The 13,255-nt window shown below is 32.4% G+C and overlaps 2 protein-coding genes across 2 annotated transcripts; one reads left to right on the forward strand and one right to left on the reverse strand.

The window, feature by feature from the left end:
- Positions 1-1,164: 1,164 nt before the first annotated feature.
- On the reverse strand, positions 1,165-2,206 carry LOC107420326 (protein PPLZ02). Its single transcript, XM_016029251.4, has 2 exons — positions 2,007-2,206; positions 1,165-1,896 (listed from the first exon to the last, which is right to left on the reverse strand). The coding sequence occupies exons 1-2, from the start codon at positions 2,087-2,089 to the stop codon at positions 1,410-1,412; spliced, it is 570 nt and encodes a 189-aa protein (XP_015884737.1). The 5' UTR covers positions 2,090-2,206; the 3' UTR covers positions 1,165-1,409.
- Positions 2,207-7,918: 5,712 nt separating this feature from the next.
- On the forward strand, positions 7,919-8,672 carry LOC107420308 (large ribosomal subunit protein eL39). Its single transcript, XM_016029238.3, has 3 exons — positions 7,919-8,078; positions 8,203-8,306; positions 8,431-8,672. Exons 1-3 carry the CDS (start codon positions 8,076-8,078, stop codon positions 8,477-8,479), a joined length of 156 nt encoding a protein of 51 aa, XP_015884724.1. The 5' UTR covers positions 7,919-8,075; the 3' UTR covers positions 8,480-8,672.
- Positions 8,673-13,255: the final 4,583 nt, after the last annotated feature.

Below are 13,255 nucleotides of genomic sequence, written 5' to 3' on the forward strand. Positions count from 1 at the left end.
TTCTTTTTTTAACAGCTGCAATCCCCATAAAAAAGCCTGCCCTCAGTTGAAAATGAACCTAAAGACCCTTTCAGACTAACATTTCAAGAAAAAGGATATATATATATATATATATAATTTTTTTTTTTTTCAATATCTCTGTTTCTTTTCCTTTTCTCATACCTTTCTGATTTCACTTTCTTTTTTTTTTCTTTTTTCTTTTTTTTTCTGCTTAAACACTAACCCGACCAACAAAAACCAACACTAAGAGCTTTCCCGCAAAATAAAACCTGATGTTGATATGTTTCATTTAAAAAAAAAAAAAATAGAAAGAAAAAACAAAAGAGAAATCTAAAATGAGATTAAATTTTTTATTTTTTGTTTTACAGAATCACAATGCAATCTTAGCCCCAAAATGTGTTATGAGATGTTCTTTACCTTCTTGAAATCCACAGGACAAGGCATAATTAATCTGGATTTTAAGATGCATAGAAATAATTAACATGTAATTTTATATCTAATCACAAGTATTCAAACTTTTAACATTAATATTTTAATACGATATTGCTTCTGTTTGTGGATCACCATGCCTAAAACTTTAACAAAAAGAAGCTACGATGCACCACTTGTTTTTTATGTGGAGGCATAATTCCAATATAATGTTGCTTTTTCATGATCATGTTTCAACAACAAGTCACATAATTGCTTCCTACTATATATGGTAATGGGCATTCACCAGTAAAGTCAGTTACTTCCATCCCTGCTATGGAGTAAAGAGTATTTTGGTAATTTGATGTAGCAAAGACAAAAAATTGCCGCCTTCTGACAGCGAGATTGACATTTATATCTTGACTAAATTGCATGTGAATTAAACAACTTTCATTGACCACTGAAATGCAGGAATTTAAGAAAAGAAAGAAAAAAAAAAAAGTTCAATTAATTTATTCCCAGTTTTATTTATTTCTTATAATAATAGTCTGGTTTGATCTCCAACGCAATTTCCCAATTCTCCTTGCTTATTGTGAAGGTTATGTGCTTAGAATCAAAATTTCCTCCTTTCTTCACTTCAGATGATCAATGGCTGGTATCAGGCGAACCTGAATCACTTCCTGAGGTTGCATAGAGGATAATTATATATATAAATGTATATATTTATTAAAAAAGAAAAGAGAAAAAAAGAAAAAATTTGAAACAAGGACATTAACCATAGAATTATATCATACATTCTAATGTACAAAGCACCATCAAATGGGTTACTTAGAAAGTAGTCCTAATTAAAGATGGGTCTAACACTTTTAGCACCATCTAAAGAGAAGGTTGAGGGAATTGGGTTAAGAATTAGCTAAAAATGAGTGGCATTGGAAGAAGAAGAAGAAAAATGGGGATGCCTAAAAGGGAAGAGCTTGGTCTTGATTGTTGTCCCTGTTTTCCTACATTACAGAGCTTGAACATAACTCAATGGACCCATAATGAATCAACTCTTGAATCATCTGCTCTATGTGATCATCTTCAAGAGGCTTAATGAATTGCTGGCTGCTTTCTACTTTAACTTTCTTGACAACCCAATTGGCCTCTGCTTCTTGCTCTGCAACTACTGGTCTCTTCTCAGGCAAGCTCATACCCATCTCTGTGGATGTTCCAACATTGCCATTTGTAGAGGAAACACATGAGGTTTGTGGTTTTTGAGGCTCTTGAATTGGTGATGGTTTGGTCATTTGAAGTGAAGCCATGTAGCACCTATGAAGTTTAGCAGTCAAAGTTGCTGAGAGAAGCTTTGAGGCTGATGATTGAGAGGCATTTGGGTTGTAAGGGAAGTTGGTTCGAGCCCTTGGGCCGCACATGAGTCTGGCTGCTTCATCATAGGCTCTAGCTGCATCTTCAGCGGTCTCAAAAGTCCCTAGCCAAATTCTAGTTTTCCTGCAAACAAACGAAACGTTTTTTTTTTTCTTTTTTAAGCAACCATAGTGGGAAACCGATGCTTGTCTGTAAAGAAAACGTTAATGAGTTTCGAAACCTGGTCGACTTACAATAATGGGTGGCGAATTTCGGATACCCAGGAGCCCCAGTGCCTTTGTCGAACGCCTCGAAATCGCTGTTGTGGTCTGGCCATTGTTGTATGAAAGAAACGTTTTCCTTTTAGAAAGTGTTTGTGAAAATGCCCCAGGGAAGAGAATGAAGGTCTCTAGCAGTGGTGGTGAAAGTTTTTTTGGGGGGGACTGGGGGGGAGGATGGGGTTTTTGTAGTTGGATTTCTTGACAACATAGGCCAATTGGTAGGCTCTTTTTCTAAAGCTCTCTGGCAACCAAATTTAAGAATTTGGGTCCCACGGTTTTGGAGTCCAACCTCCTATTCTCTTTATCTTATTAGTTACCAGTTGTCTTGCTATAGGATATGATTATTAAATAAATTGGTGAAGTGAAATTTCAAAATGACCAAATTCAATTCACATGAATAGATTATATATTCTGTTTGAGGACAAAATTTACAAACTTCAGATTATCAATGCCATTTCTTTATAAGCGATCCACTATTCAGGAAAATCTAAGGTCATAGTCTAACAGATTCTTCATGTGAGTGTGGCCTTAAACTTGGACAACGACAATAAAGTCTTCCTTCTTACCTATTAAACAACTACATGCTATGTATAAAAAAATTCAGAGGCAATTAGTTTTATTTGTGGTCGTGATATTTAGTTCATTATTGTAAGAATAATTTTTTAAGGAATCTTGGAATTGATTGTTTTGGAAGGATAATTTGGGATTGGTTGGTTCTTGAAAGATATATAATTATACATCATAATATACACTGAAAGAAATAATTTGTTGAAAAAACATAAAATAAAATTTAAGGTCCTTGGAATCAATTAGAACGTACCATTATGATTGGGTCAATCCTATTTTCAGACACAAACTTGGACCACAATAATTACCCTTACAATCTAAATCATTAAAACCAAATCTACTTCACTATTATAGCATCAATTTGCACCACTTTATATCAATTTGTTAATAAAATTGCCTCACTTGGTGATTGGGTTGCGAAAAAAAAAAAAAAAAAAATTGCTTTTATATCAACTGGCACTTGTTATAGAGCTAGCTAGCGTTCACTTTCATGCGACCTTTTTTTTTTTAGAATTAAAAAGAACAAGAGATAAATTAGTGGGGAAGCGTGAAAATGAAATGTAGTAGTCATGTTCATATTGTTGTGGATTCCGTGTAGATTCAATAAACGATAAATTGGATTCACCCAAAAAAAAAAAAAAATTGGTGAAAAATTGGAAACATTTTCATTTGGTGTGAATAAGTAGAATATACAGCAGTTTTTTTTTTTTTTTTTAATTTAATTTTGCAAGCTCCTTGAGAGAAACCGTCACAAAATTGAGAGAAGCAGTGTTTGGAGAAATGCACCAATATCCAAATATCCATAAAAACACTTGAACAAATCAAAATTTTCTTTTGTGAATTTCAGCTGCTTTTTCTGACTTGGGTGCTTCCTTGTTTCAGAAACCATCCACATGCCTTTGCCGTTTATCTTCCTCACAATTGCCAATCTACTCTTCTGTTGCCCACATGGTCATAAAGCGGGTCCCATTTTCTACAATATCAAGATCGATTGCATGATCGCCACGTATATATACAGTGAAAACAACGGATTCAGATACTGAGAATTGTATAATTATTTGCGTGTGTGTGTGTGTGTGTGTGTATATATATATATATATATATAATATGTATCAGGTTTTCCAACAAAAACAAAATGAGAGAAAGAGAAATTTTTTTTTTTTTAAAGCAGTTTTTTATTCTTTTGGTGAATTAGGAAAGTAGGTTTTGATCAATCAATAGAGAAAACAATGATTACAGGTATGATCAACTGTATAACAGAAACACAGGATCCAAAAACATATAAAGTTGTCCCACAAAAATTAAAATATATTTTATATTTACATGTTCGGAAAAATAAATAAATCATGGTGAATCTTTCACAACAATAATTAATATATTGGAAAAAGTTTTCTACCCAGTTAAATGTTTTTTTTTTTTAGAAAAGAAAAAAAGAAAAAGAAAGAGACGAAGTCATATCACATGTGTTGAAAGTTACTTGATAATGAATAATTTTCCTTTTTTTTTTTTTTTTTTTAAATCTGTGGGAGAATCATGAATAAAATATCATTATGCATGAATTACAAGGGAAGCCAAGATTTTTTTTAAAAAAATTACCGTTAAACTTTTTCTTAAAGTGCTAGGAAAAAAAAATTAAATAAAAAGGACAAAGCAACTAGCAGCATATGTAACATATCAGCATGAATGTAATAATCAATAAAACATTTAAAAAGAAAAAAAAAAAAAAAACTGTCGTGTTCTTGGTTTACAGCTAACGTTATGACTAAACAATATTTCACATATAAGAAAATATATAGGGCCCGCAGATGAACGCGTAAGGTGGGCTCCACGTATAAATACAAACTTTTTTCTGTTTATTAAATTGAGCATATAATATTAATAAATTTTTTTTGTGAGCGAAGCAGATTTAATTTTTAGTCTTCGAAGAAGAAAAGAAAACCTCCTCAGAGTCCCACGGTTTTATTCAGTTTTTGTTTGTATGTATATTTGTGCCCCTCATGAGAGAGTCCAGTCCATGTCAAATAGGATTATTAAGTCTCCAACTCACATGCAAAATGAAAAATCCTAATTCATTGAACAGACTATAAAATGTTACACATCTTTATTTTAAACTTTTATGGTGGGCTTGAATAAAAAGAACATGGAATTTCTCTTTCAATTACAAACATCCTTTGCGTCGTCTGTTTTTATTTGTCGCTTCTTTCCTTGCATATCCACATGGAAATCTATATGTCTCATCCATTTTCTCTTTCAATCTTTTTTTTTTTTTTGAATTTTTAAATTTTTTTCAAAAAAAAAAAATTAATTTTGGTCTCTTTAAATAAGCTATGTTCCATCGTGCATTGCGATAAGGTTTATAATTTATAAAACAATAATATATTAGAATTCTCTTTGATAAATGTAAAAATGATCATGGACTTCAAATAAAATATGGAGAAGGAAAATGATCAACTACTTATACCTACTTGAAAAAGGTTATAACCAATTTGAATTTTTGTTTTCTTATATATATTCACTTTGAGAAGTTATGACCTCGATCTTTTGTCCTGTCCAAAAAAAAAGAAGTGATAAATGTGGGCTTGTGGGTCATGGGTTCAATTAATTCGTTTAGAGGAAAAAGAAGAAGATGTTTGTTTGTATTTGGTAACTTCTACTTTCCCTTGTCTACCTTCCTTCATTTATGGATTTGTGAGGTCAAGAAAATAAATTAATTGGCAGATAATTAGCCAGAAATTACACAAATAGTCTTAACGCGGTTTCTTTGGGAAACAAGCAACAAAAGACTTGTAATTTACAGAGCCTGTGAACGTTAAGACCATCGATGTGATGTCAAATGGATGTGAACCCCTCCGCAGTCTATGGGATTTTGCGTTTTCATAATTTCTTTTTATTTTTTTATTACTTTATTATTTTATCTCACAGACTCTTCAATTCAAACTTTAAACACACACACACACACACACAAACCTCATCATTAATATGCGTCCCTTATCCTCATCCCAATTTTCATTTGCACAAATCCTGTTTCTTTACCATCAGACAATTTTTCTTTATACTTTAGCATTTAAAAAAAAAAAAAAAAAAGGGTAATCAGACTCCAAGTAAGTTTACTTTTTTGGGGTTTTAATAAATTGATTATCCAGAGTGCTAAGAAATGAAACGTTAATTCTTGATCCCACACAATCACGTACAGCTAATACACGTAAATGTATTTAGACTTGGTAGGAATAGAAGACCCAAAATTAAAGCCAGAAAAATTAGTCAAGCTCAAGCACATGCAACTTCACTGTTGGGATTGCTTAAGAGAAAGAATCAACCTAACCATGTGGTTTAATAGGTCGTATAACTATATTTATGTTTGTGCCACTGATTTTTCAAATTGGATGGAAGAAAATAGCGATAATTAGGGGGGCATCACAGTCAAAAATAATTTTGAAAGTCTTAACTTCACGTGATTTGATGGATATTGGTAGAGGATAGCCAGATGTAAGGAACAGGAGAAAAATGTTCAACAATTTGGGAATATTGAACTTTTTTTATTTTTTAATTGCTAATATCTGAATTACATAGGAGGTATAAATTGATAGCCAAAGGGCGGTGAGGAATGTTTGTTAGGTAACGTATAAATGCTATATTAAATCATAGAAAGATAAATAAATTTAGAGTACAAAACTTCTGCATTGACATATTTCACAAATTGAATATGAGAATGCATTACCTAAATACTTATTAGAAATAATTATCTATAACATGTCATCCATTATGGGTTTTGGAATTTTGCTTATTCTAAACTAAAATTCTATTTATCAACTTTGTCCAATTATTGACGGAAAGGTATGATCTGATATCTATGATATTATCAGGGATATCTTTTTTCTTTAAGCAAAAGAAGAACAAGAACTTGTTTTTTATTTTTCTTTTTATTCATTTATTTATTATTATATATATATGTTTTTCTTAACAAGGCAAAATCGGAGTTCTCTTGTTGGACCTAGATGCTGACGGCCTCATAATTGCATAGATAAGCCAGGCCCAGTTCGACACTGACGCTAAATTTAGCTATTGGATCGTGAGTCAGATCTTGAGCCCACAGAAGGAAATTTTGGTTTAGGCCCTTTTTTCACATCCGAGAGGGAAAAAAATATAGATAAATGCGCCCATGTGTGTGTGTAGATATTTTTAATCAATATAAATGTGCTGGATATGAAAAAGAAATATGTAGACGATCCAGTTGGTTGCTTAAAGTCATGATATTCAATATTGCAAACAAAAAAGTCGTATCATAATCAATAACATAAATAAAAGCATAATTTTTTGTTAAAGAATATTCTTTCATGACCAAATTTTAAAAATATATTTGAAAGAAAATAATGTGTCAAAAATTATTATGTCTAATATATATATATTTTTGTATTTTTTTTAAACCTATTGACAATGAAAGATGGTACTGAAAAAAAATAAAAATAAAAAACTTCCAGTATCCCCACAGTAAATAAACAAACATGTGGGTTCCATATGACATAGGCACCATATATTGTGTCTTGGGGCCACGTTATCTTTGGATTGCTGAAATTTTGCTCGTGATATGAGGCACGTGAAATTTTGGAGTACTGAAATTTTCCTCAAGTTAGCCCCACTTACAACTAACTTAGTTGAAGGCTAAATATATATATATATATATATATAGTTGAAGGCTTGAAGCCCCTTTTTTTTTTTTTTTATATATATATTTTTTATGTTTCTACTATTATCTTCAATAGTGTGAACGCAGATTGTATTATTTCTATATGCTACAAACTAAATATATATATATATATATATAATAAAGGGGCTTCAATTGCCACTGTAGAGACAATCTAATGTTTACACTTCTCTATATGTGAAGTTTCAGAATTGAGTAACTTGCCTGATAAAAACAAAAAAGAAAGAAAAGAAAAAAGGACATCAATTGTTTTAATGATCAAGATTTGAAGTTCATAGTAAATTGGAAATAAATTATAAAGCAAATAATAGAAGCTTTAAATTTGAGGAATTTAAATGTACTGATTATAACCAAAAAATTTAAATATTAAAACAGAGATACAATTAACTGAAATTAAGTGAAAAGCATAGGGGAGAGAGAGAGGGAGAGGGTGGGGAATGTACGGCTATGGCCCGGGGGAAAGAGATTAACCAGATTAATTAGGTGAGGAATGGATTGGTTGGGCCTGTTAGGGCCTGTTAGCAGAAGCTTGTGTATTAGCAGTAAAAACAGACGAAAACCATTGGTTTTTAGGCCCATAGAAACTCCTGCGAAGAGCCCAATAATCAGAAGACGGTGGTGAGCTCTTTTAACTCACCCGCAGTCAATACTTCGCTTTAAAACCGTCCATATAAAAGAGCAAGCCTTCCGGTCTAGGGTTTCCTTCTTCTCAAGGTTGCGGATCGTTGCTCGTTGCGCAGAACCCTCGTTGCGGCGATTATCCGAAGACGAAAATGGTGAGTCTTCCTCGCTCTCTCTTTGTCTGTAATCTGCTATAAATGAATTGGTCAGTCTCGGTCGTTGTATATTTTTGGCACTATGTGCTCGGTTTCTGATGATGGGTTTTGTTAACGTACACAGCCGTCTCACAAGACCTTCATAATCAAGAAGAAGCTGGCCAAGAAGATGAGGCAGAATAGGCCCATCCCTCACTGGATCCGTATGCGCACCGACAACACCATCAGGTTCTTTTGCTTTCTTCCTTCTGTTATTTTTTGTTTTTATTTTTCTTTTTCATTTTAGAATCTTTGTTTTGATTGTTGTTTTCAACTTGAAATTTTGGTTAATTTTTTCGTTTTCACTTTTCAGGTACAATGCGAAGCGCAGACACTGGCGCCGCACCAAGCTAGGTTTCTAAGTACTTTGTTTTCGGCTGCTTTGTTTTTCAAACATTGGTTTAGTTTTTTGTTTTACAAGGAGCTTAAAGTGTTGTACTTTATCCGAGAACAATTTTGTAAGGAACTCATAAGAGTCCAATTTCAATCATGATTTCATGTTTATTAGATTCCTTGTTTGAAGTTACTTAATACATACCTGTTGGCATTTTGATTTGTGGGGAGTAATGCGGATTATACGCGTTTCTTATTTCGAATTCCTGTTTGCCTTGTCGTTAATCTTTATTTTATAGTGGTTATGTTCCTCTTTTTTCAAATTTGAAGTGGAGGTCTTTGGCTGCTAAGAAGTGTATGAGCTTAATGATGATATGTATTAGCAATCATTCTTGAGGAATTCAAAAGAGCTGCTTTAATTTCCTGTACTATTGATTTGTTTGATTTAAATGTGGAACATGGTCCTTATTATCAATAAATTCATTTCCTCTTTCCGTAGCCTGTGAATTGTTGACGAGGCATGAATTGTAATATTGTTTGGTTTATGGTATTTTAAATCCTACTTCTTCCTTATGAATTTATTAGAATATGCATTCTTCTTTTGAATGCTGTATGTTTGTAATTCATTTCCCTGTTGATGGGTATTATGTTAAAGCTCAAATTTCAACTTACATACCATGCAATTTTACCATGTACCATTCACAAGATCGTTTTATATTTCGCCCATAAGGGTGGAGAGTTAAGTACCTGTTCAAATTTTAGTTGAATTGATATGATGACCGAATTTGTGCGGGAATTGTTTGTTGTTTTCCAGTATCTGAGTATGTAGTGGCATCCGCTTATATATTAGTTGCTTAAGTTCTTCATTTGACGTGGCAAATGATATTAATTTATTAGTTTGTCTTGAGCTTTACTTACAGCATTCTCTTATCCATATTTAATTAATGTTTTACTTATCAATCGATGTTATTTATTTTATATTTTATTTGTCAATCGATGAACTAATAACATGCCATCTTTATCGAATTGCTTGGTGAACAAGTTGATATAGTACATAGTTTATGTTGAAAACGAAGAACTGCTGGGTTTAGTCGATCCTCTTCGTCCTTCGTGTAGTTTATTGAATTGGTAAAGAAATATGCTTGCTTTGGATTAGAATCTTCTGTCCCAAATGCCTTCCTTTCTGTTTCACCGATGTATAGTTGACACATCATTTAAAAAAATTTTGGATTGCGGCAAGTGTTACTTCATTATTCTGTTTTCCTTATGCCTCTGTTGCTATTTTCTGTCGCCGCCATATGAGGCACCTCTCATGAAGCAAGAGACTATCAATAGAATCTATTGTTTTAAAGTAGAGATGAGGATGAGAAAGGTCAATGGAGAAGTAGCAAGACGCGCAGCCATGCGTCTGAATCATCTGGTGAAAGGAGGATTAGAAAGTTTTCTTATATGAATCATCTGGTGAAATGAGGATGAGAAAGTTTTGTTATATGGTTGCCTTATACAATTAAGAATAAACTAGCGAAGATCCAAAACAAATTAAAAAAAAGTGTTTCAAGTACTAAATTTAATATTGATTTCAACTTTCAATTGAGATCAAATTGATTTGCTTTAGCTTTCCCTGTGCCGTTCGTCTAGGTCATGGGAAATAGCAATCAAAATGTTAGAAAGGTTTCACCATTGTTTTAGGGTTTTAGGGTTTTGGTAAATTGATGAGAAATGGCAATTGGGCAGTGCCAAGAAAAAATATAGAGCATACGAGGGATATGGATTCTCTGATGAAAGAAAGATAAAGGAAATCTTCTTGTTTTGCTTAGACAATGTTCTTTCTAATGAGTTTTTTGAATAGGAATTGGAGATTCAAGATAACTATGGTATCGTCGAACAAATTTTTCCTTTTACAAAAGAGGGAGGAAACTAACAAGAAGAAATTAAAAGGGTTGCATTAATTTTTTTTGTTTTTTTTTTTTTTAATGACATGGTTATATTTTATTGGAGAGACAGAAAAGAGGATAGACAATTGGGATGGAGGATTTTGATTGGCTTGCTTCCTATTTGGTCAATTCAAGTTAAACTTGCCAGTAAGGAAAAAAAAAAAAAAAAAAAAAAAAAAAAAGGTAAAACTTGCCCATATGTGATCAGTGGAAAATTAAAAAGCTGCGGAAATTTGGTGTTTCTGTCAAGTAATTTTTCAGTCCTTTTACTACAGAGCATTCGACTCTTCTACTTTCATCTTTTTCCCTTTCATTTTGTTCCTTAATTATGCTATTTGTTGCACTTCACTTATTTTGACAATTTTTTGCCCTTTTTTGTGGCATTTATCTTTTACTTATGTAATTGGAATTTAAAATATATATTTAATTTCACATTTGATAATATTATTAATTTTTAATAAAATATAAAAAGTGCCAAAATAAGAGAAATTGGACAAGTACCATTGTTTATGACAAAATAAACAACATTGCCTAACAAAATTATGGGAAGGAGTGCCCAAAACTTTAAAATTAGAGGACTAAAAGCACAAATAATGTTGTTATTATTATTATTATTATCCTTGCAAACCCGATGTTGAATATTATTACTTCGGTATCCAAAATATACATTTCCTTTTGCTTGTGATAAATAGCCATCTGATGCTAGAGAAAATGTTATTTATTACCTTTAGTTTTAACAGATTATATGTTAAATCGATTCCCAAAAAAGATCATATTACCCAAAAATGAAGACTATAGGTTAAATGGATTACCAAAAAAAGAAGATTATGTGTTAGATTTGTCATATATCTAATTTTTTTTAATAGTAAAAAGGAACTCCGATTTGGAATTATTGTATGCAATCTTCTTTTCATTGGCGAAAAAAAAAAAAAAAAAAAGGACCTCCTGATCGTTATTATTAATCCAAAAACTAGTTGGATTAGTATACTATTGGTCCGTCTTTTATAACCTTTGAAGAAATGTAGACCAACAATATACAACCTTCATGACCCTCTTTATCAGTTGCGATTGGAACATATTGATGTGCTTCTGGAACACTTATGAAATATATCAGGGATAGAACTAGCAATTTTAGACTAGCAAAGTGTTCAGGTGTCCGAAATTGATAAAAGCACTAAAGTTGGTTGTTTTTATAAATCCAGTATATACCACTAAGAGTGGGCAAAACCCGACTTGGACCGACCAACTCATCCGAACCGAACTATTTGGTTCGATTTGGGTTGGTTTTTAAGTCTTAATCGGATCGGTTCGGTTACATATGCAGAAGACCCATCATTTTCGGTTCGAGTTACGGGTGGGTAGAAAATTTACCCAACCCAAACCGAACCGATCCATACCAATCGTAGCTTTTACTTTTTCTGTGAATTTGATGCTTGAAAATTAAAAAGGAAATCTGATGCTTATAGCCTTATACCGTATCTCTTGCTCTCTGCCTTCGTCTCTCGTCTCTTTCCACCTCTCCAGGAACTTTTCTAAGGTTAGCCATTTCTCAGATTGTATTATTGCTTCTCTCTCTCTCTCTCTCTCTCTCTGTGTATGGTGTGGCACCGTTGAGCATCGGCAACTAATCGGACAGATTAGGGTTCAGCTTCTCTGTTAGGGTTTTGTTTTCATGCTTTTTTTTCTCATTTGTTTCTCTCTCTTTCTCGCAGATCTAGCCGGCAACTGAAGTTCCTAAAGTTCCTTTGCTTTTTTTTGTTGACATTGAAGAGAAGGGTTCGTCTGCACTAGCCAGTGGTATTTGAAGAGAAGGGTTCCTAAAGTTCCTCCAGATCCTTTGGCTCTGCCTCTACCACCGTCTTTGCCTCCTTTGTCTCCTCTGTACATATATATTTTAAGCCTTTCTCTCCCAATTAAAACATGCTTCCCCTTCCCCGTGAGAGAAAGGAAGTGTTTTCCTCTCTCGCATCTGCAAGACGCCCATTTCTCTCTCTATCATCAAACAGTCTTTGGAGCAGAGGACTGGTTTCAAGCTTCAATGGTAGTTTCTTAACATCACTGTGAGTTTCTCTCTCTCTCTCTCTCTCTCTCTCTAAAAACCCCTAATTTAATTTCTTTTTGTGAAGCATTTGTATTGCAAAATCAAACTTTTTTTCACAGTTTGTAAAGTAGGCATTCGGTGATTTTGTTTTTCAATCTTTGTGTGTTTTGTAATAAAAGTGCGAGATTCTGGAAATGGAAATGTGCAGTTGTGACTGTTTGGTTGCTTAGAATTTCGGATGACGAAAAGAAATACCTTTTTTTTTATTTTTATTTTTATATGTATTAGGATTTTTCTGTATTTTACCGTGTAGGATTATTTCTGCTAATGCCTATGGTTTATACCTGCATTAAATTAGTCTCTCTATTTCTTACCACCTGCCTTTTTCCACCTCAACTTCATTTGTTGTTTTTCTTCCTTAGGTTTTAAATAAGAAAATGGCTGTCATTTAAATCTTGATTTTTGCTCTTGGATTACATATTATGATTCTATTGAATCAGGTACGATTTTTTTTTAATTATTTGTAATTTTATTTTTATCATGTTTTTTAGAGCTTTTTAAATTTGTTTAGTAATATTTACAACTTCTTTTTAGTATTTATTGATTAATTTAATATTATATTTTAATTTGTTTAGGAGCATCTTGTGTTACAAAACAAAATCTACCTCCATCTAATTGATCTATGATTGCTTGGTAAGTTTGTTGTTAATTCCAATTATTTTTTAAATTAGATAATATTTTAGTAATATACTAAATTGCACTTAATGTTTATTGATTGCTAGTTACATTTAATATTTAATGTTTAATGTGTAATTTTAATGCTTGTTGAA

Source organism: Ziziphus jujuba, chromosome 5, assembly GCF_031755915.1.
Source record: "Ziziphus jujuba cultivar Dongzao chromosome 5, ASM3175591v1".
Lineage (NCBI taxonomy): Eukaryota > Viridiplantae > Streptophyta > Magnoliopsida > Rosales > Rhamnaceae > Ziziphus > Ziziphus jujuba.

What these genes read in the sequence shown, in the direction of transcription:
- LOC107420326 (XM_016029251.4), bottom strand. Translation starts at nt 2,089, where the DNA reads ATGGCCAGACCACAACAGCGATTTCGAGGCGTTCGACAAAGGCACTGG. An exon ending in GAAATTCGCCACCCATTATT is followed by an intron (nt 1,897 to 2,006) that starts GTAAGTCGACCA and finishes GTTTGTTTGCAG; the next exon opens with GAAAACTAGAATTTGGCTAG.
- LOC107420308 (XM_016029238.3), top strand. An exon ending in CGCACCGACAACACCATCAG is followed by an intron (nt 8,307 to 8,430) that starts GTTCTTTTGCTT and finishes TTCACTTTTCAG; the next exon opens with GTACAATGCGAAGCGCAGAC.